This window comes from Rissa tridactyla, chromosome 11, assembly GCF_028500815.1.
Source record: "Rissa tridactyla isolate bRisTri1 chromosome 11, bRisTri1.patW.cur.20221130, whole genome shotgun sequence".
In the NCBI taxonomy this organism is placed as follows: domain Eukaryota; kingdom Metazoa; phylum Chordata; class Aves; order Charadriiformes; family Laridae; genus Rissa; species Rissa tridactyla.
Window position 1 is genome coordinate 9,028,077 of NC_071476.1, and position 23,147 is coordinate 9,051,223.

At 42.9% G+C, this 23,147-nt stretch overlaps 1 protein-coding gene across 2 annotated transcripts in view; it reads left to right on the forward strand.

The window, feature by feature from the left end:
• The window catches only part of LOC128915974 (organic cation/carnitine transporter 2-like), a 31,993-nt gene that overhangs the window by 2,973 nt on the left and 5,873 nt on the right, over positions 1 to 23,147 (forward strand). For both annotated transcript variants that reach the window (XM_054217014.1, XM_054217015.1), the window contains exons 2-9: positions 7,571 to 7,674; positions 10,367 to 10,521; positions 11,845 to 12,016; positions 13,013 to 13,139; positions 17,302 to 17,402; positions 20,919 to 21,133; positions 22,352 to 22,534; positions 23,012 to 23,147. In XM_054217014.1, coding sequence (XP_054072989.1) covers positions 7,571 to 7,674; positions 10,367 to 10,521; positions 11,845 to 12,016; positions 13,013 to 13,139; positions 17,302 to 17,402; positions 20,919 to 21,133; positions 22,352 to 22,534; positions 23,012 to 23,147 — 1,193 coding nt within the window. The remainder of the gene's footprint in view (positions 1 to 7,570; positions 7,675 to 10,366; positions 10,522 to 11,844; positions 12,017 to 13,012; positions 13,140 to 17,301; positions 17,403 to 20,918; positions 21,134 to 22,351; positions 22,535 to 23,011) is intronic.

The following is a 23,147-nucleotide window of genomic DNA, read 5'->3' on the forward strand; positions in this document are numbered from 1 at the left end:
TTTCTCACACAGACTAACAACAGAAGGTTGTTATTAGCCGGTCTGCAGTATTTAACCAGCTCCCGTGTGACAGAATCCCTTCACGTCTTTTACTTTTTGAAATGCTGGAGCTCAGGGAATAAGAAAAGCTTTGCTTTGGCTCCAGAAGCCATCTGTGTCATTTTTACTCCTTTGTAAGTCCCATAAAAAAAAGAATGTAGGAGCAATAAAAGTTCATACGTGGTAGTAAAAGGAATAAAACCAGGGGTAATTAAGGGAAAAGGCTAACAACTTCTGCCAGTCGTTTGTTATTGGGCTATGCTGAGTAAGTGGGAATAGAATTGAGCAGTGGAGTTACTAAGAGCATGAAATACGATTTAATGAGAAGATGTTAGATGATATGGCATTCAAAATGTTTTAGCCCATACGGGAGTAATTCTTACATGCTGAAACATAAGTAGACGGTGAATTTTGTATACACATATTAATCCTTAACTTGTAAAAATATGTTGCACTGTTCACCAATTGGAAATCAGTTCAGTGCAGGGGCTGTGTTCCAGAGCTGCATGTTTTATGCTAGTCGTGCTCTTAACAAGCTTCAGGGCCTGTTTGGCTTTTGTGGAGGAAGGATGCACATGGTGGGAATTGCCGAGTGTGCAGAGGCTTGGTGCAGGGCTGGCACTCCGTCCTGTGTGACATGCAGGGAGAGAAAGTTCTGGGCCAGTGTTAGTGCCCTGAGGTTTCCATTCCCTTTACACCAGGGAATGAAGTGCCCTGCTGTGCTGTCAGACCCCTGTCCCTGAGGGGAGGTTTAGGGTGGATATTAGGAAAAATTCCTTCACTGAAAGGGTTGTCAAGCATTGGAACAGGCTGCCCAGGGAAGTGGTGGAATTGCCATCCCTGGAGGTATTTAAAAGCCGGGCAGACGTGGTGCTGAGGGACATGGGTTAGTGGTGGGTTTGTCAGTGTTAGGTTAATGGTTGGACTCGATGATCTGAAAGGTCCCTTCCAACCTAGGCAATGCTGTGATTCTATCAGTGGGTTATGCGAGACCTTCACGAAACAAGTGGAGACTGCAGTGGTGACATCTGGAAAGACGCAAATGGGCACTGTGGCTGTCAAACTCACGGTTGTGATGTTCACTCTCTGTTGGAAGACAAAGAGGATTCTATTGTTTTGCTTTACCAAAATAAAAAAAGAGGCTCATGCTAGACGTTGTAATTTCCATGGGCTTTTCTAAGAGTGCAGCTGGCAGATGAAGTGCAAATGAAGCCCGTGTCATCCAGGTCCAGCTCTTGATCTCTTCGTTCATGTTAGTGCAGTGGCCCCAAAGACAAGAAGTCACCTCCGTTATTCTTCATCCTTTAAAATCAGTGCATCCTCTGTCTTGCTGTAGATTACCATCTGCTTGTTTTTCTGCCTGAAGTTCATATTGACAACTTCTCTAGCCCCAGGAGCTGATAAAGCTGTTGAAAGACCTTTAGGTGGTTTGCAGGTACAAAATCTTAGTATTAATAGTCTTGTCAGAAGAAGGAAAAAAAGTCTAGTTTTCATTTAATAAGTAAATATAAATGGCTGGCAGATGTACGAAAGCACTTCTGAAATGCTGAGGTTTTCAAGGTGTGATTTAAGAAGCACATAGTGCTTCTTAAAGAAGCACATAGCACATAGTGAATTGTACAAAGTACAGACACTTCTGACCTTGCAACATCAAATAGAGTTAGTATTATTAAAGAATGGTAGGCCGGCCTGCAGCTGATATCATTAAAATGGAAACGATGCTCTTTTAGAGGTACCATGGGCAATTAGGGTAATGTTCCCATTACGCTGTCTTTACTTTTACATTAAAACTTAGCTCATGTTTCTCAGTTTCTCATGTCAGTGCCCTGTCTCCTTTTTCTTCAGACATCTCAAAAATGTGATGTATGGGGGAGAGTTAAGTTTCTGTACTGGAATTATAAAACATTTGGCACTTTCCTTCCTGTTCTATGCAAGTTTTACCTCTGTAAACATTTAAAGCAACTAGAAGGGGAGAAATTGAGCAGATTGTATATTTTGTAGATACAGACTTCTGTTTACATTTGGATATAAGCTTTAAGGTAACATCTGGAACTTCTAAGTATTTGGAATATACAAATGCATTTTCAGAGGAAAGGGTGCTTAATAACACTCATAGCTCTCAAGTATGCAGAGAATATTTATATGGGTATAAACAAGACCAGATTCTGAATCAAGGTCTTAGGTAGTCAGTTGTGAGACTGCGAGATTTTTTTGAAGAACCTGTCTCTATTTGCAGACAGAAGCAAGTGGTAGGAGAGAATACAGTATGTCGGATTAACTTCAAAAATTCTTGCTAACATGTTGATTTTTAAAAAGAAAATATTAGCACGTGGGACTATCCCACTTCATTTTTCAATTGTGTGTATTGTTCTGCACAAGAGAAGAAAACAGTTTCTTTTGAAAAAAAAAAAAAAGATACAGGAGCGTGAGGACATGATGTAGCTGTAAAAATTCCTTTTCTTATAAGGCTCTTCATTGTATCATAAGGGTGTAACAGAGTAAGGATCTCAAAGTGTTTAGTATTTGTCATAGTTGATTGTCGTTTCGGGTTTTAGTAATGGCATTAGGGAAGCGTGAGTGTTCCTGCGGTGGAACAGTTCTCTGTAATCTGAGAAACACACTTTTTTCAAGTGAGGTCCTAAATTACATTCTTGGTGGCCTTGCAGCTACCTCTGTAATTTTCCAAACATATTTTGCAGTGGTGTATATTTGTCAGTGGTATATATTTGTTTGCTCTGATGCTGTATTGCAAGAACTTTTGACATATTGAAGAGCTCCCCTGTAATTGGACTTGTGATTTCCATGTTGTGATGCATTAAAAATATTGGGCAAATGTTATGCTCAAACAATATAGACGTCTAATTATTAGCAGCTAGAATTTTGTTATCCCCGTTATACCATCTTGTAAGAGATGACAAAACTGCAGTGAAAGTGAAGCAGGATGAGGGATCTGCATCGATGCCTGGATGAGAGCCCCTGCGGGATTTACTGTTAGTAATTCATGAAGTGCCGGCTCTCCTTTCGAGGCAAGTGGTATTCTGCAAGGGCAGTGGATGCAGAGCCTCTATGCAGAAATTAGTCTTTACCCCTGAAGGTTTTGAAGTGCCCAGAGAGCTTAGAGGAATGATGTTTTTCACTTGTGGTATGGCAGTCTCTTCAGCTGGGCTCGTGGCATCCTGTCTGCCTAAACTTGCCTTCCAGTTTCAGTTTGATACCGTTGTTTTATGCTTTGAATGTTGTCCTGTGGTTTGCAGTTTAAAGAATTCAGATATTTCCTCTGGGGTCTGAATTTCATTGTGATTGTGGCTTGTGTGAAAATTGTAGGCTCATTTTCTTTTTGGGTAGAGGTGTTACATTAATAAGTTCAGTTTAATATCAGGAAGGCGTAAGACAGAGTGCAGGAAATACGAGTCTAGCCAGCCTGACGCTTGCCCTGACACTGAGCACATACTTCTCCCTATGCTGCTTAGTGTAATTCTAGCTAAACCTGCAGTAATGCTTCTTATTTAGGTTGTGTTGCGATAAAAGGCCGGAAGCCAATAAAATGTGGTTGGTAAGGGTCTTGTGTTTGGGGGAAGAAAGAGGTCTGAGGGAGTAGTCGAGGTTTTTTATTCTTTTCAGTTTCCTAACTGGGCTTGCCTTATAGCAAGGGGTTTGGGGTTGTGGTTCTGGGTACCTGACTTGCCGCGTAAGAGATGAAGCAGAACTTGGAAAGTGTTCTCCTAAAGAGATGCTCAAATGATGACTGTAAATACCTGGGATTGTTTCATATTCTGTCCTCAAACCTGTGCTCAAGAAGCAACTGCTTCAGTCGCTTTCCCTTGTGGTGTCCCCCTGCCTTCTCCCCCAATCTGTCCACATTTTCTGGCCATCTCCACAGCCTGTCCTCCTTTCCCCATCCCCTCTTCCCACCTGTCCTCACCAGTGGCTGGTTTCATCCAGGAATCCTTTATGGAGGGGTGGAGCTCATCTCAGCTCCGATGCATAAGCGATTATTACTGGTAGGCATGAGGCTGCTGATGAAGACATCACCCTGACCGGATGAACTGTTTGGGAAGTAGCTACAGCCCACAGTATGTGCAGGCTGTTTGAGTAAGGAGATAAGTTTGAACTGCAATAGAAAGATGTCATTTCTAAAGTTGTAATAGAACTGGGCAAGAGTGCTCTGTGCTGTGCCTTGAGCATTGGGTACCAGTGTTTAGGAGCTCGATGCCTTGCAACATCAGCAGCTGTTTGAAAAAAGTTGGAAGCTTTTTCTCCTGTTTGGAGCCCCAGTCCGTACCTTGCTGACGTTAACCTTATCTCATTCACTGGGGCAAAGGCCATTAGAGCTGGCAGGCTACCTCAAAGGATACTAAGAAGTGAAAATAGCACATGATTTTAGAGCACTGGGTCAGGGTATACTATGTCCAAACAGCAGTGCCAGCAGCAGGGTTCAATCAGTAACTACTCCTGGCTCTTAGCAATGCTGGTCTTCCAACAGTGACACTTTGGTGACTACTTCTTGGGCAACGTACAGTTGAGGGAAGGGTATGGTTGCAGAATGGTTCTGGAAGACTGATGCCACCATCACTCAAGCAATACAGTAAGACCCGCTTGGTGAGTCATTAAAAAGTTGAAGTCTTCAGCCTTCATTTACTGGGGCAAGGGGTAACAGACCTTAAAGTCCCCTTGCTCTGATTGTTGTCCATCTCTGGAGCCTGTAAATAACTGGTATTGCACAACCAAGGTAGTTTTCCCTTGGAAATTTGATATTGAAGTCCACTTTGGGGCCTGGTTCAAGTGATTTTCAGCATAACAGCTCCTAACATTGCTTTAATAGAGCAGACAGAAAAACAAGCTGGTAATCATTGCCACATTTTAAGAACTAATGTTTCCACCTTGCCAATGCAAGAAACTTTTGGCAGAACACTGCAAAACATGTTAATACCATGAACTTTTCCAAGCAATGTCTCTACCTCAGTGGTCTGGAGAAAATGTTTGTTTCTGGGCACAACAACGTGCCAGTGTTTGGAAAGCCACATGTCATGCAGCCTTGTGCCAAAGTACAGCGTGAGGTGGCTGAGAGGGGACGGCTAAATCACAGACGGGGTGATTGGCTGGAAAACAACGGACTATAAATCACTGAGCTAGATATTTGGTTAGTTAGATTTTAGTTGTGTTATTGAAGATGTCTGGTTCCAGTAGCTGATACAAAGACGATTCTTTGTGAGTAGGAAAGTCTTCCTTATTGCAGGATGTGTACTGGGAATGGTATTTGTTCTCCAAACAAGTGTCACCGTGTGAAGCATATGATAACCACTGAAACCTTGGCCTATATAAACTTGATAACGATCATTTGCTGTGTATTTCCAAGGTGCCAGACACGATTTACTGAAGCTTTCTGGCTGGATTAGCCTCTGTGGCTGTCACAGAACTGCTCAAGCTTTCTTTATAATGAAGTACAGATTTTGTTTAATAAATACAGATTTAATTGTAAATGTTAATTACAGTTTTTAATCCAAATCATATCGATAACTATAGTAAGTTAAGCCCCTTACAGGAGTGCTATAAATTTGTTAGCACATTAGAAACCCACAATTCTGAAATCTGCATCCATAATGATGCATAATTGATGGTGTCGGTAGGATTTATTGGAGCCCTGCGTTGGGTGCTGGTGCTGGGGCTGCAGGTGGTGTGAGGCTGGGAAGGTTTGGGGAATAAGTACAAGAATAATGTTGAGGACTACGAACTCTGATACAAGGGGAGGTGCTTCAGACACAAACCCACAATCAAAGGAGAGGTTTATCAAAGGAGAGGTTAAGAAATGGCTTGAATATGGTTATGAATTGGAAAAAGGTGCATTTTGTTTGCTCCCATGACCTTCAAAAAAATAGTAATGATGAGATGAATTCATCAGATAGTCTAAGGGTTGGCAGCTAAAGTTACAAAAAGGCCGATGAGAATGAATGCAGCCTGTATGAATGAGCATCATTCACCTCCAGAAAAAAATCCTGTTGTAACTCAAAGCTGGATGTTCTTTCATGAAGGCAGTGGTGTTACAGTTGAGTTTTGCCACGAGGATCTGGTGGTAGAAGCCCCTTGCTGGTGTTGTTCGTTCAGTGCAGGGTTTTTAGTGATCCCCCAACCTTAAAACACATGCTGGGGGTAGTTGTAGTCTGAACTGTTAATAGACTGGGGGCTGTGAGATTCCTGGAGTTGAAAGCTCAATGCTAAGGGGACAGTGATGCCAGACAAAGCAGAACAGTGGTGTCCCACGTGTGGGACCCCAGACGGGGTGGATGGTGGAGCTGGGACACGCAGCAGCTGCAGGGACAGATCTTACGGGGTGTTCCAGTACAAATTTAAAAAAAAAACTAAGAGGAAAACACACCATACCTAACTATTTGTTACTAGGGAGCAAGGGGGATTAATTATTGGGGTCAAGGTGAATATTTTCTTTTTGTGTCAACTTTTTTAATAGTGATTAAAACTTAAAAGTTTCCATCCCTAAAACATCAGGAGGGGCCCTGTGGGAGCTGTTTGAATAACTGAGCTCAGGAGGCTTTGGCCTCACATCAGAAGCACTGATTGCCTCCAAATTCCTCTCCGGTGGGGCTGCAGCACCTCCTGCCCTCCACCAGCAGGCTGCTGGGTGAGCCTGGCAGGACAGGCTTGGTTTTTTCCTTTCTTCTAATATTTACATACTTTTTTTCCCCCCAGATAACCAAAATAAAGTGAAGTTTTATTTGTAATAAATAGCTGTTGGTGCGGATACAAAAATAACACCAGGGCTGTTTCAAAAACATCAGGCTGAAGCCGGCAGGAGATTGGAAACTGTTGCCGTTTTCATTTAATAAATATCTTGTTCTTCTTTTTTTGTTTTCCTTTTGGAAATCTTGGTTTGTTTGTTGTGTATTTCAGTTTATATACCACAGATTATAATTGTTTGTTAGGTTCCCAGTGAGCAGTCTCCAGTCTCTCAAAATCATATTAAAATGTAATAGAGGAGGAGGCTGTGTTTTTTTTGCTGTATTCTTGTTTGTATAGTTTAATTTCTCTTAAATTAGAAATGTGAATTTTTAATGGCAAACTTTCCCGTGTGCAGGGAAATCAAGTTTTGGGGTCTGTTCTCGCTCTTTCCAAAACCAGCAGAACTGCCACAGTTTAAGGGGCAGCAGAGCCTTTGAAAGGGAGCTGAACCAAGTGCTTCATGAAATTATTAGTTACCGTCACTCACATATGCGTGTAGGGGAAACACCACAGCTACGGACTGTGTAAAGAAAGCCACAGGGGTCACACCTGAAGGTGGTGTTGGGGCCTCGGGGTCGTCGCTGCTGAGGTGGCTCAGGGCGGGTGGCTTTTCCCCTCTGCTGCCCAGCATCCCCTCCTGTCATTTCATGGGGCTGCGTCTGTCCCGTGGGTTGGCTACTCTGCTGTGGAGGTTTCCTGCCCAAAGGATACACTTTCATCTGGGCTTAGCCAAGGCATTCAGAAGGAAGGAGGGAAAATCCTGTTTATTAGAAGACTTTCATGTTCTCTCTCCCCACAGTGGAACCTGGTCTGTGACAACGACTGGAAGGGACCCCTCAGCACCTCCCTGTTCTTCGTGGGTGTCCTGCTTGGATCTTTTGTCTCAGGACAGCTCTCAGACAAGTAAAGTATATACACCAGAGCTGCTGGCTCTCTGTTTGATGCTGTTTGTAAGCAATTCTTGTATGTGAAGTTTGCTATAAGTGTCTTTCTGCAACTACTAACATGTCTTTGTTTTGTCACTGTCTAATCTGAACGTACACAGAGTGTATAGAATAAATGTTCTGAAGTAGAACAGGACGTTACAAAGATTGTTAGTGAGTGTTACCTTTATCTGTTTATTTTTTCAGTGAACTCTCTTCTGGAGCAAACTTTTTATGCCAGAAAACAGGTGTAGGAGATAATTTTCATCTGGAAAAATCAGAACAGTGACATTCTCTTATAATTACTTTGGACTATGTACAGAGAGTTCCCTGAAGCTTGTTTTCCTTTTTTTTGAGGTCAAATTTAAAATTCTCTTTTTGAAGAGAACCCATAGCTTCTTTTCCTCCTCATCCAATACCGCATCTAAGTCCAATGACCTGTGTTTGTGGAAGCTGCAAAGCATGAATGCTGTTCAGCTGTACTTCAGAGAAGCAAGGCTTTCTTTTCTTCTTACATTTATTTTTAATTTTTAGTCCCAAAGTACACCGGCTTTCTTATTTATCAGTACAAACACGAAAGAATGGAAGACACCATGAATTTTTTGTGATGTTGACAGGTTGTTGGATTTGGGGTTGGGTTTGTTTTTTTCTCTTAAAGCTCAGGTTTTCTGATATCTCCCTGAGATTTGCTGTGCTGTCTTCCTGATTCCCAGAGAACAATATGTGGTCATCTAATGTGCTGATTTACTTGTGGAGTTTATATTTCTTTGAAACATAAGATTTGTGGCACAGGGATTGTAAGATCCATGCAGGTCCTTTGCGTGGTTTCCTGCTTATCAGGTTGGACCAATCTTGAGCTTGGAGATAATGATCCTTGAAAATCAGCCAGTGCTACTGGACTTCTCTCCAGAGCCCTGTGCCAAGGGATTTTTCTAAGCAGATCCCTGATCAGGCCAGTGTTTGTTCTCCCTGTGATCCTGCCTTCTGCCTTGTTCCTCCCCTCACCATGCTGCACTTCACCATCGCACAGCCAGCAGTCATGGCTGCTGCCGACCTTTCTATCCCCAAACACAAGTACAAGGTCCAGCAGCATCTCCCCTTGTCACCTCCTCAGACATCTGTGTTAGGAAGTTGTTATTGATGCATTTCAGAAAATGCTGGGGTGTTGTCCCTCCAGCAGGTAGTGGAGTGGTTGAAGTCCCCCATGATCTCCAGTGCCTTTGAACATGAGGCTTCCTTTGGTTGTGTGAAGGAGGTCTTGTTTACTTCTTTCTGATCGGGTGGTCTGCAGCAGACACCCACAGCAGTGCCAGCATCGGTCTTCCTGCCCATCCTGACCCATAAGCTCTCAGCTGGGTTGTCATCCATCCCCAGGCAGAACTCTGTGCCTTCCAGCTGCTCTCTCACGGGAGGGGGGATTTTTCCGTTTGCTGCAGAGAGTCTCCCACTGCTTCATCCCGGTGCTACTGCAGGGCTCGGGTGCTTCGTTCAACAGAGCTCTCAGCCCTTCGTCTGCTACGAGGATGCCGAGTGTCTTCCATGGTGACTAACCATCAGGTGAAGCGGGAGCGGTTCTTCTGGTGCCAGAAGCCATGAGTTTCCATCATGGGAGTCTCCTTTTGCAGCTCCTTCTTCACATGGTCACTCAGATCCTCCCCAAGTGCCCCAGGTGCAGTTGAGGAGGCCATCAGCACAGCTCATCCAGTTCCTCCCATAGCCACTGACCTGCAGCTAGCTCATGGTCAAGAGATTGAGTACATCCAGCAGCCCCATGAAGACACTACTCCAACAAGGCTGTGTGCGGTGCTTTGCTGCTCCCATCTGCCCATCTGGTACAGAAAGTCCTGTGACAAGCCTGAGCCAGACGTGACAGTGAGATTGACAAAATATTTTGCAGGTTCAAGTTCTGTTCTTAATGCATTGTGATCTATCTGAGGCTTTTGTAGACCTCCTGCTTAAGCCTAACTTGGGAGTGGGGTTGTGCCAGCCCGCGCTCAGCAGATGTCCTGTCCTGGGTCACAAAGTCTGCTTGCTGTGTGGGGCTGCCCAGGACATCGGCATTAGCTGTTAGAGCAGCTCGATGAGTTGGGTTTAGTTTAATTTCTTTTCTTTTTTTTTTTTAATACTTCATCAGTGTAATTGTTAGAATCCCTTAAATTCATTCATTTTTCAACCAAGTGGAATGAAGACTGCAGCCTGGGATCACTTACTGATAATAGTGTCTTACAAAGCTGAGTTTTACCTCTCTTTCAGAAGTTTTCCTTCTTTTTCTTTTTTTAACGTGCTGATCTGTGTCATGAGCTGTGTGCTCCTTAGAGGAGAAGGAGTGTCTCATACTCTTGCATTTTAAATAATTTGTTCCCGATGATTTGTCTCCCTGCTCATCCTATCAGTAAGAAAGGAATAGTGCTCCAGCACATACTTAAAGGCAACTTCACTAGCAGCCCTTGGAATATTATTTTCTCTTGGGCAGTGGATTTTTTTAATGTATTTAGAATAGTTGTGCCTGTGTCACGTTTCCTGAACCTCTGCTTTTTGCAGGTGTTTTGTATCTCCTTAAGTATGCATATGAGTAATCTTATTTTTCTGTTTCTGAAGATTTCATTCATGCTGTTGTATAATCATTTTTTTTCTGTTCTTTTTTTTTTTTTTTTTTAATCTGTCCGTGGAAGGTTTGGCAGGAAAAATGTGCTGTTTGCAACTCTGGCAATGCAGACTGGCTTCAGCTTCGTACAGGTCTTCTCTACCAGCTGGGAGATGTTTTCGGTGTTCTTTGTGCTGGTCGGCATGGGACAGATCTCTAACTACGTGGCAGCGTTTGTTCTTGGTATGAAAGTCCTGCTGGGCACAGGATGTGTTCTTTAGTCTTGTGCTTTTTCTGCTCCTTTTCAGTACTGGCTTAGGGTTGATTTGTTTTGCCAGGCAACACTGTTAGGAGTGTGTCCTCACCACACATGGATAACTCGTGCTCTCCTTGGAAGTTTCCAGTTGATAGAAGCGCAATTTGAATTAAATCGGTGGCTTACCATCCTAAAAAGGCAAAAAAACAGAAACTGGTCAGTCAAAACAAAAATCTGCCTTCCAGATGGAAAGTTAAGATGAGCAAGACATGATTTTTCAGGGATTTGTGTTGTCCGTTTTGGGGCCTAAATCCGTATTTGATGTAAAAACTTGTAAATGAAAAAAAAAATCAAGTAAGTGTTATAAAGTCTCCTTAAAACAGCCTATAGTAAAAAATTAAAAGGCATAATGATTCCTGCTTGGTCTGCTTTCAATTTAACTACGACCGTATTTGATCAGATGGAAACGTGAATTACCTTATGAATCTGAGACTTTTTTTAAAAAATCAGGGTTTTTTTAAATTAATGTTATTTGCAGTGGCCTCACTGTACAAAGTACCAAATGTTGGCAAGAATTCCTTTTGGGCCAAAGAGGAGCAGTTGAGCTGTGGAAGCAGTGTTTAGCTAACCTCCCTGCAGACATCCTGCTGCAACTTCTGTCCGTCTTCCTCCATTTCTGTGGAAATGAGGAAGATAATATCTCTTACAACGTCTCTTGATTTGTGGGTCCCAAAGCATTTCAAAGGGAAGCATTGGCTCGGGTTAGTGCATTAATGCCTCTCTCAGTAGCCTGGCTTTTGTTAGTGACCCTCTACGTGTATACGCCAAAAAAACTGCACAATTTTTGGTTAATAGCAAAATAGTCCTTTAGAAGGTGATATGGGTCAGGAACCTAATTTAGGCATCTCTGAATTATCCATTAAAGAAGTTGGTCTCTCTCCATAAGCTGGAGAGGACCCTGTAGAGATCAAGCTGAGGTTAAGTGTTGTGAGCGTTGTGTAGCATGTTAGGTTGGTTTTAGCTCCTTAAGTAAAATGGGAAATGCTAAAAACACCAAATTATAGGGGTTTTAGCTACTTTGGGCTACAGAAATACTGTATGGCCTGATTCCTTTAATATTTACGTGCATTGATGCAGGATCACTGCATGAAGCAGATGTGCGGAGCCTCTAAAATTGGTTGGCAGAGTGCGCTGTATGCTGTAGCTACCCAGGGTAGCACATTTCAAAGCCATTTTTTACAGGTATTTTTATAAGTTACTTGGTTACTATTAAGGTAAAATACTAATCTTCACTCTGTTGTTTTGAACAGGCACAGAAATTCTTGGCAAATCAATTCGTGTGCTGTTCTGCACGCTGGGCGTTTGCATATTTTATGCATTTGGCTACATGTTGCTGCCCCTGTTTGCTTACTTCATCAGAGACTGGCGGATGCTGCTGCTGGCGCTTACTTTACCTGGGCTGCTCTGCATCCCGCTCTGGTGGTGAGTATAACTAATTTAAAAGACCTTAGTCTTTAGAAGATCCTGTCTGCAGATTTTTAAGATCCAGGCTCCATGCCAACCAGCTTTTAACAATGAAATTCAGGAATAGGCAGGTGACAGATGGACGTTGTGTCCTTTATTCTTCCCAGTCGTTTCGCTGCAAGTCCATAGCTTCGTGGGTGATCTGACTCAGGCCTGAAAAGCCTGTTCTTCATTTTCTGTAGGCTTCTGTAAAATGAAGTGATGCACGTGCAAAGAAAAAAAATATAAAGTCAAAAAACCTCATCCTTCTACACCAGCTGAAATCCATGAACTTTCAAAGAGTAGGCCTGAACTAACTAAAGGCACAAGGAGAAACCAGTTGCTTTGTGAACCTGGGCAATGCTGGGGTGGCATAGATATGACAAGCTACAAAACCCTACATACATGTCTGTGAGACTTCCATTTTTTCTTCTATAGCTAATGAAATACTACTTTTAGGTGGCTGTAAAGTTTAAACAGCCCACATGGTGGTGGTGTTTCTTCACTTACAGCAGCATATCTGTTTGTGATTCCATCGAGCTTCTTACGAAGTTGCATGACTCAGGCAAATTCTACTTTCTGACTTGCCTTTATATGACAGTATTTACAATTAGTGATTTTATAAGTGTTATTCTCTAAGGATATGCTTCTTAATGTACAGTGTGCTGCTTGTGTATTCACGTTTCTGAATTTATTTAATTAAACTGTTTTGCCATACTTTGAAGGCTCTGGTTGCTCTTTTTTCCGAGTCATTGCTTATTTCTGTAGTATTTCTAAAATCCACAATGGCTTTTTAATCTGGTTTTGTTTGGTATGCTAGTGTGCTCTTGTAAATCTAATTTCTGTTGTGATTGCTTTAATGTGTGCAAGATATGGCAAGTTTTGAGCTCTTTGCGCCTGGAACAGCGTGTATCGGTGCCTGTAGCAGTGCTTTCTGTGGAAATGCAGCCTCATTATTCTGAACCTTTTTTTCAGGATCATTCCGGAATCTCCGCGGTGGCTGATCTCCCAGGGAAGATTTCAAGAGGCAGAAGACATCATCCGAAAGGCTGCAAAAATTAATGGCATTACAGCCCCAGATGTTATATTTGACCCTAGTGAGGTAAGAGTCATTTAACAGTCCAGTTGTTTGCTGGACCTATTGATGACCATGTAAAGTGATTAATTTCCAGACGTATGAATTGAGTTATGCCTGCAGTGTATCACGTACTTCTCAAATGGGTAAAAGGTCCACCTTTTCCTGAAAAGCAGAATATCCTTTCCCCACTTCACCAAGATTTGTAAAGACCTTGGTGTCCCATTCCCATGGGAATGCCAACATGCGTTCTAATGCAAACATAGTTTTGATCCAGTTTATGGCCGCCTTTTTCCTTTTAAACTCTAGTTTTTGGGAGAAGGTAATGAATTTGAGGTACTTATTGCTTTGTGATCTAAGTACTTACGCTGAGCAGACTTTATGCTTGCGCAGCCTAATATAGTTCTATAAAAGTCTAACACAGGACTCATCCTGGCCAGTGGTAGTGTAAAGAATGTCATTCTAGTTCGATTCAGAGTTCAGCTCCAATTTCTACTCCATCTTAAGGAGAGCAAAACCTGAGCTCCTTTCGGGTGGAGTGGTGAGCAGTAGCTTTTCTTCCCCATCGGTTTCTTCTTGTTTCCTCTAGGTGTCTCCCCTTTGCCTGGGCTGTTGGTGACCTTAAGATGTAGAAGCAGTTCCACATTCATTCAAACATGACCTCCAAAGGGCAGACAGACAAACTGTTTACGTAATCTAGGAGAATGGGCACCTCCAGGCAGATCTGTAGAGACTGTCTGGGCAGTTGCCTAATTGTGTTCTGGTTGGCAGTTGACATTGTCTTGTCATTTACATGAAAATACTTTGCATATTCACTTGCTTTACAAGGCATCTGTACCAGACTAAGGAAAATGGTGAGCCGTTAAACTGTAGTGTGTTTGCTATTGGGATTGAAACGGCTTCACTTGGGTTGAAGTTAGCTGAGGTGCAAACAAAGCTGTTTGTCCAGACTTGTTTGTAGGTAGTAGGACAGACATTTTGCTCTTGCTGGAACTGAGTGAGAGTGCCAGGAAAACCCAGACCTTCTTATGATAGCTTTTACCCTGGCGTTTCATCAGAACATGCTTTTTTTTCCTTTTTTTTCCCCTTCGTTATGCTGTAGGCATGAAAACTCACCCATTGCCAGCACTACAGCAGGAGAATGGAAAATAAGCTCTGGCTCCAAGATCTGCTTAAGGTCACTGTCCCTGGAATCCTCTATCTCCCGCTCTTAGAACAAAATATTGATCTGTTTGCCATCTCTGAACGGGGTTGGATTACAAAGCAGCAGAAGGCAGGGGCAAGAGTAGGGATGTTACCCCAGGGAACACTGGTTGAGGGGAAATGTGGACTTCTGCAGCAGGGTGGGGTGGAGAACACAGTGCTTATTTATGGATAAATCATTGCATGTCAGCTGTCAGAAGCACAGATTGACATTGTGACACTGGAAGGAAAATGAGCTCGATGAGCAGGCACTGGTTAAATGATGAACTCCTATCCCTCTTCTTACTTTTTAAGGTAAAAGTAACGCAGTGACCAAAAAATCTGTGCAAAACTTTTCTTCATCAGTGGTCTGTTTATGCTGTTCTTGTGTTTGCGTTCTGGACAGCTGTAAAGCAGAAGGCTTGCGGCCTCTCGTGAGTTTTTAGGAAGCATGTTTACGCTGCAGAGAGGTTCTCAGAAATCCGGCTGGCCCTTGGCCCCCCTCCTGCAGTTGGAATGTGAGTCCTGGATGTAGGAGCCCCCTGAGCTCATGTTCAGAGCGTTCCTCAACCCCGTGCAGCTGAGAGCAGCACCTGCAACATTCAGGCTCCAGAGGCTTCAAAACCAGTTAGGATCCAGCAGGTGACTAGTCCCAAACAGGCTACAGAGCACAAATAGGGCCTGGTTGGCTGAAATTATCCCATGCGAGGGGGATAAAAATGTTTGGATGGTAGGTTTATTTTCAAATCATCGTTTTCCCCTCCCTGCCCTCCTCATAGCTTCTTGTTCTAACCTGTCTGTTAAGGATTCCATTGTCTCCTTATCCAGCTCCTAAAAGGCAGGGTCCTTTTTTCTCATCAGTTGTGACTCTCTGCATGTTACTGTTCCTGGTTTTGTTTTGTGGTTTGTTTGGGGTTTCTCCTTTTTTTTTTTGTTTCCTGTTTGCTGGTTTCTTGGAAACGAATAGTGGCAAAACTGGAGAGTGCTTAGGAAAGATCATGTGATTTATGAGAAGGGGCTGTGAGCTGTAAAGCTGCCTGTGTGCTGGGAGCGTTGGCTTCAGGCAGAATTACAGCTATCAAATGTAAAGAACCGTTTGCCTTTCCTAGAAAATGAAGATTTGTGAAAATAAATACACTGAAGTTCGGCCTGCACAAGCATCAGGCCGCTATTTTATACTCTGGGTCATCAGAACAAAATATCAGTCAGAAAAAATTTTCACCCGAAGTTACATAAACCTCATGTTCCCATTAGCTCAGATACAGTTTACTAGATATTAAGGAGGTGATGTATATTTTGAGTTGAGGGACAAGGGTTGAGGGCCCCAAATCGGTGTCCATCAACTAACTTGCCAAAAAAACCCATCACTAACTGAATATGGAAGAGAGATTGATGAGGAATTAAGTTCCACTAATGGTTGCTTTTGTCTTGTTATTGGTGTGTTGTGTCCTGCAATACATCCAGCTACCTCTGCTGGAACCAGTTTTAGGGGAAAAAAGTCTTGTAAATTGAACTAATACAGAGTAGAGGACGGTATATTAGACTAGGTGGAAAGAGTTCAGAAAAGTTTTTAATGGCGCTGTTTTCAAGCTACAATCATAGCTTACTTTTATTGATAACGATTTGTACATACCATGAAGGAGTGCCAACAAAAGTCATTCAGTCTTTAAACGTGTTAAAATTTATTTTGACGTTCTCAGGTCACGCTGACTTAAAAAAAATCAAGGGAGGAAGTAATCTTTGCGTACAGTTTATTGTGTTGGCACATAATAGAGGTCTGTCAGGCAAGAGTAATTCTTCTGGTTGTGGAAGGAGTAGTCCTCACCTAAATATCATGAAAAAGAGTCTCTGTGGAAGATTGTAAAATCAAAATCTTGTTAATGCTTTTACTGTAAGACTGTTAAAAATACCATTAAACTGATGAGTAAGTAGGCTAGGCTAAATCCTTAAAGCATACCATCTTTTGCAATAACAAAAATATGACATGTCTAGAAAACTGTGGTTCTTCCGCCATATAGCCTTGCTTTATCAGAGTTGATAGTTTTAATAGTGGAACTTGCTCTCTTAGATCACCTTTTACATATTTTTGAAAAAATCTCTCCCTTGTTAGGGGTCTAAATTAAAGTCCTAAATTAAAAAAAAAAAACCAAACTTAAATTCTTTCCTTTTTTGCAGTCTCATTGAGCACAAAACTTGTTTGCATGCTTCCTGGGTGAATCTCTTTGCATTGTTTACATGGAAGTGGTTTTATTTTGAGGAGCTGGAAAGTTTCATGAGGAAAGAAGCTTGTTGTCTTTTTGCTTATAATCTTTGAAGAAGATCTGAAAACCAGGCTAGATAATGATGGGGATTTTTCAGCTCATTAGCCAGTTTGTCTCAGTTTAAAATACGTTACTGTTAGGTTCAGCATGAGGAGTCATTTACTAAATCTGTCCTGCTGCAGTTTAGTCTTATTTCTTGCCTTGTATGCAGTGGACATAGAGGACAGTTTATCACTTCTTTTTGCTGGTCCTTGAAGACCATTCTTGGTCTTTGGGCTAAATAAACCCTCTGTGTTTACAGATCACATTTTTCAAATGTCTCATCATCCTTGTTCTCCTCTTGCCTGGGTGAAGTTGATTTCCATGATCCTCAAGGTGCACTGCTCAAAACGGACGGCACCTAAGAGCCCCGCCAGTAGTAACATATAAATTGTGAATTAGCATTGTCACTTTATAATTCAAATATCAATGTAACAATAAGCAGTTGCTTTGTGGAGCCTCAGGCAGAGAAAATGGTGACAAATTTCCGCCTAAATTTTAAGTGACTTTAAATTAGGGAGGAGCAACTACTTTCACAGGTAGTTGGCTCTTATAGCTTACACGCGTTTGGTTAAAAGTGAGGCACCTGTTTCAGCTCTGCAGCATATCAAAATACTGATGTATAAGTTGGGGGAGACTTATTTCCACACTAATTCTGCTCGCAGGAAGTTAATGTTCCCATGGTTGGTTTGTTTGTTTATTTCCAGCTGCAAGATATGAATTCCCAGAAGCAGCAGACGTACACCATTTTGGATCTAATGAGAACCCGGAATATCCTAACTATCACAATTATGTCAGTGATTCTTTGGTAAGCAAGTGTGGTTCTGGAGTATGTAAGCACAAAAGCAGCAAAACAAAAACTGTTCTTTGAAAACTAAGGTATTCTGAAGAGATATGGACAAAACCAGCAGCTCAAAACCCAACGACCTGCTGGCCGAAGCCACAAAATTCTGGTGATGTAGGTTCTTCGTTTCAGTAACAGTCTAGAAACACATCTGGATTGTTATGTCTTTCTGAAGCAGTTGGGCGTATCCTGAACTGAGCAAGAATCAGATCAGCTGGCAGTGATGCATGGGAATCCTGCCTGATATTGGGCCTTGGGGAATCCTCATCTGACTGTAACGAAGTCTTCTAAGAGGAATGAGTCATGCCCTGTCCTGCAATCAGAGAATGCTGCCCAGGGGTCCCAGCACAGCAAAGCCTGACTTACCAGGAGAATCTTCCAGTCTCTTTTGTATTGTCCCTTAAAGGGATAAAGCTGCCTTTGAAGTTCTAATCTGAGATTTCCCTGGACTTTCCTGCTAGCTGTTCTGTCTACCTGCCATCTTCAGCTTGGTTTTGCACTAGCTGAAGCCATACTTTATGCTCAATTTGATTAAATGGTTGTAATTTTCTTTTACTGCAAACCTCAATGAAGCTGTCTGTAATTGCTCAGAAGAGAGAAATGGAGAGGGTAACTTATAGCCTGCCAGAGGCTATAAAAGTGAGGTTTAATTAGTGTATGTACCTACAGTGTCCTAACCAAGAAGGTCCCTCGAGTGCTTTGGAGCTAACTAAGTCTATTTACTGCCTCATTGAATAATGTTCCTATGCTTTGGTGAGGCAAAGCTTTGTAGTTCAGTCCACTGACCTGCCAGTGTGTACAAGCTGATGTGGCTTTTTGGGCCAAAGGATGACTCGGCTAATATTTAAGCCAGATTCCTTTGCCCATTACCAAGCACAGTGCTACAAACGCACTGAGAAAGGAACTTGAGCAGAAGACAGCTCAAAAACCAAAAGTAATGCTGGTTCTTTCAGAGATGTCCATACAGTTTCCATGTACTGTTGTCTTACCTCCAACTCCAATTGCTGACTCTCACCTTTAATTGGAAGTGAGGTAGAGCATTGAGACTGCCCTACTTCTGATCTGCATGGCTTAGATCAGTAGCGAGTTCTTAGGCACAGCCAATTTTGCATATGTGGTTGTAGAAATCAAATGCAGAACCTGCTTGAACAGCATTTCTGGTAGGACAAACATCTCAGAGAAACAGAGTTAAGTGGCAGTATGTAATTCATTCCATGTGCTGGAGGGCTTCTTACCGCATGATAAATGAATTTTTATGATAGGGAGGACAAGTCAAACACGTGCAGCTGACTTACACAATCTTATCTCCTCTTGCAGAAGAGTATTCAGTTGATTTGGGCAATTTTTCCACTATTTTTGCCTTGTATGTCAGTTGCCTAACCTCCTTTTAATTAACTTCCCAAAATATAAAGCATCCTGTGCTGACTCACAGAAATGTTTTCCAACCCATAGGATACCCGTGGTATATTCCGCATTATGAATTGAAAGACCTCATGAAAGAAGCTCTGTAGAAAAAGATGGTTGCAGATAGGGTTATATCACCTTTACATATTGCTGAGTGTTTTGTTAATTTTGAGTAAGTAACAGGCCTTTAAACTAATCCCTTTGCTGGGTTTGCATCAGGGAGGAGGAAGTTTGGCATCTCTTCACTCTATTTACGCTTCAGATGTGTAAATACCCCTGAAGTTTTCCTAGAAAATATATAACTGTGTCAAAGTTTGCCAAGGTGATCAGCTAAGGCAAACTGCTATTGAAAATGAGTTCCATCAAGCACAGTTCATTGTATATAACAATAACTCCTGGGAGCACAGGGCTGGGCATGTTGCACGGCATCATGGAAAATGCTGCAGAACTACCGCTGAGAAGAATAGCGTTAGCTGGCAGGGCAGACACCGCAGCGGGGGGGTTACCCTCTAGTGTATGACTTCATACCTTCCCAGGCACACCAGGCAACTTATTTTAAGCAATTGGACCGTGAAGGCTCTTCCCGTGTGAAGTAAGGAGGAGGAGGAAGAGCTAATCTTTGGTCAGTGATCTGGTTCGTGCTATGCAGTGATTTTGCTCGAGGTTTCATTATCAACATAGATGCTGAAGGAGATGAAGTGTTGAGTACTCTGTGCCTCACTGTCACACCTCACGCGTCATAGAATCAGAGAATCGTCTCGGTTGGAAGGGACCTTTCAGATCATCGAGTCCAACCATTAACCTAACTCCGACAAAAACCACCACTAAAACATATCTCTAAGCACCACGTCTGCCCGGCTTTTAAATACCTCCAGGGATGGTGCCTCAACCGCATCCCTGGGCAGCCTGTTCCAATGCTTAATAACCCTTTCAGTGAAGGAATTTTTCCTAATACCCATCCTAAACCTCCCCTGGTGCAACTTGAGGCTTTTTCCTCTTGTCCTGTTGCCCATTCCTTGGGAGAAGAGACCGACGCCCCCCAGCTACCCCCTCCTTTCAGGGAGTTGTAGAGAGCGAGGTCTCCCCTTGGCCTCCTTTTCTCTAGGCTGAACGTCCTGATCCCGTGCCCGCTGTTCCCTTGTTTACCGTGTGTTACTTGTTGGTGAAGCATAACCTTCTCTTCCCAGCTCCTCCCAAGGCAGGACAGGATTTGTGTCCAGGGCCAGTTGTGTGTTTCCCTTGATCCCATGGAAGCCAGCTCTCATCTGGCAGCGGCACAATTAAGATGTCAGCGTTCCTGGCTTCCAAGGCCTGTCCTGCCGCACCGACCGACCCAGGCACTGAGCCACACAAATGTGACTTGAATGCTGCCCAGCCAGCCTGGGGCATGGCAGAGAAAATCCTGCATTGTTCGGGTCTGCTGGGATGCCATACTCCTCCTCTCTGACTTTAAACACAGAGCATGGAGGGTAATGACCCAGAAACAATGTTCTCCACCCAGAGCTCCCTTGTAAACATAATGAAAATGCCTCGGCAGGGGTAAGATTCAGTAGTCTGAACTTTCAGGCTAAGGCTATAACTACTAGTAATAGGAAGTGCTGTGTCACTGCCTTGGGAATGATCATCGCTTACCTCCCAGGGGTGACCTGAGATGCAGAGGTACTAGAAGTAGTCGGCCCCTCTGCAGCAGCGTGACTTGTAGAGACAAATGCAATGTCTAAAAGTGACAAATACCCAGAGCTTCCTTGCAAGGTCTGAATGAGAGCGGGATGGACAGTTGTAAAGTCACGGGATGGCATCAGGAAAGAAGCGTGACCTCTACAGCTGCAGGACCATCCACCACCTATGACCATGGGCTTGTAGGCCTGTGCCTCGGCTCTGGAGTTACCTAATTGTGTTAATGCTGAATAGGGAATTTTAATTATTTTTTTTTAAAATATGCTTCTGAGGTGAACAAATTGACATGATAAATTTACCTTACATAGTGATCTCTCTGCTTCAGAGATCTAAAAGAGGTTCGTGGCAACCTTGGGAAGAAGAGGAATTCATCTGATCATGTTATTCTGCTTCTTTCAGGATGATAATCTCTGTTGGTTATTTTGGACTTTCTCTGGACACACCTAACTTGCACGGAGATGTCTTTGTGAACTGCTTCCTCTCGGCAGTGATTGAAGTTCCAGCCTACATTATTTCCTGGCTGCTGCTTCGAAACCTGCCCCGACGGTATTCAATGGCTGCCGCATTATTCTTGGGAGGCTGTGTTCTTCTCTTCATTCAGCTGGTGCCTTCACGTATGGAATCGTTAGTTGATCTCAAATATGTATGATAGGTGAAGTGCAGTACCATGCACTGGGCAGATGTGGAGGAAAAGTGTCCTGAGGGGACTAAATACAGATATTTGTTCCCTATCTTTGCCCCTCTTCCATGGTTCTCAGTGCTGCTGCACAGGGAGCTCACACAACACATCAATTCAGATATATTTTTAAATGTGGGTCATTGGCTTTGTGGTCTGTTGGGGTCAGCTCTGTAGTCCAGTTCTGCTTTAATGTACATCCCTTGGACCCTGGTAACGTCTAAGTGTAAAACGAGGACGAGACCAACCAGAACTTGGTGAGCGGAGGTTACCAAGATGCCGCAGAACTCGCTTCCCAAACAGCAGTCGACGACTCTCTCTTTATGGCTTGTTTAAACAGTTCTATTCAAGGGAGTCATTCTAGAGTCATTTTTGATAAGCAAAGCTGCTTGTGCTGAATTAGTGTTGATAGTTAAAATAATATTTCACAACTAGAGAGGACAAAATAACATTTATTGGGTATCACACTATATCTATCTTTAAGTCAGATTAATAGGGTTATGGACTTGTTACTGATAATGAATATGATGGGGGAGGTGTTGGTGCTTAGCACTTGTTTACAAATCAAAGAATAGAAGAGAATGTGCAAGTACTGCCTTGCGTATTTTATATAGGTAATATATGTGTTACATCCTCTTTTTTTTTTTTTCCCCTCATGTCCTTTGAGTCAGTTGGCACTGATATGATCTGTTTTGATTTTCAAATCTAACTCTCCCAGCTAAAGTCAACCCACCTTCCTATAATTAAATTATTGACTTGTAGCTAGGAATGTTAACGAGAAACCAGGGCAGGAAACCAAAAATAACTTGTTTCAAATGTTTAACTTTGTTCGCTTTATTAAAAAGGGATATATGGCATTCTTTGCAATAGCAGAGACCTGGCCCCTGAAATCTGAGAGTATCTCTCCAGTTCTTCCTCTCTTCTCCTCATTTTTTCCTTGGCAGGAAGCCCATCCTCAAGAGGAAAAGAAAATGTTGAATCCTAGTAATTTTAAAAGAAAATAAAAAATGTTGCCCATGCTTGTAGGACATGTACAGGGGAAAAGGACACCAGATAGTGGAATTAATTAGGCAGGAGTTATACAAACACAACGGAATTAAGAGCTACCATGAATTATCAGAACTTTATTGAAGTCCTGACTGTGTTTTGATTTCAGATATTCGTGCACTATCTATTCTGCTGGTGATGTTAGGGAAATTTGGGATCACGTCAGCCTTTTCAATGGTTTATGTTTATACTGCTGAGCTCTACCCAACGGTGGTGAGAAACATGGGAGTTGGAGCCAGTTCCATGGCCTCTAGACTGGGCAGCATCCTCTCGCCTTACTTCGTTTACCTCGGTAAGTTAACGAGTCTGTGCATGTGCGGGGGAGATGCAAGTGGTTGGAAAGCCATGGCTTTTACCCAGATCGGTGCCCTGCCTCTGGGGGTCGTTGGGCATTTCTGCTGTTCTCTGCTTCCGGGTGCAGGTGTCTTGTGAAAGCGCGGGTAGCGGCGGGGTCTCAGCATCTCTGAGGAATGGCCATACCGCAGAGAAATGGGGGGTTGTGTCCTGTTGAAGAGGTGCTCTGAAGACTCACCATCTTACTCACTCAAAAGGGACAGCGCTTATAGCCACTGTTTCCCAGTCTCTTGAGTTCCTAAAACCACATTTATAGCAACATGCTTTGAGTGCTAGACGGTGAGGGGGCTTGCTTGGTTGTTTTTTCACTGAAAGCATAAATCTTGCTTGGATAAAGCCCTGTACCTAGGTGCAAACATTATCAGAAACTTAGAGCTGATGCGAGCACTTTTTTTTTTTTTTTTTACTCTACTAGGTGCCTACGATCGATTCCTGCCTTACATCCTGATGGGGAGCCTGACTGTGCTGTCAGGAATTCTGACTTTATTTCTGCCAGAAAGCTACGGCAGGCCTCTTCCGGACACAATCGAGCAAATGCTGTTGGTGAAAGG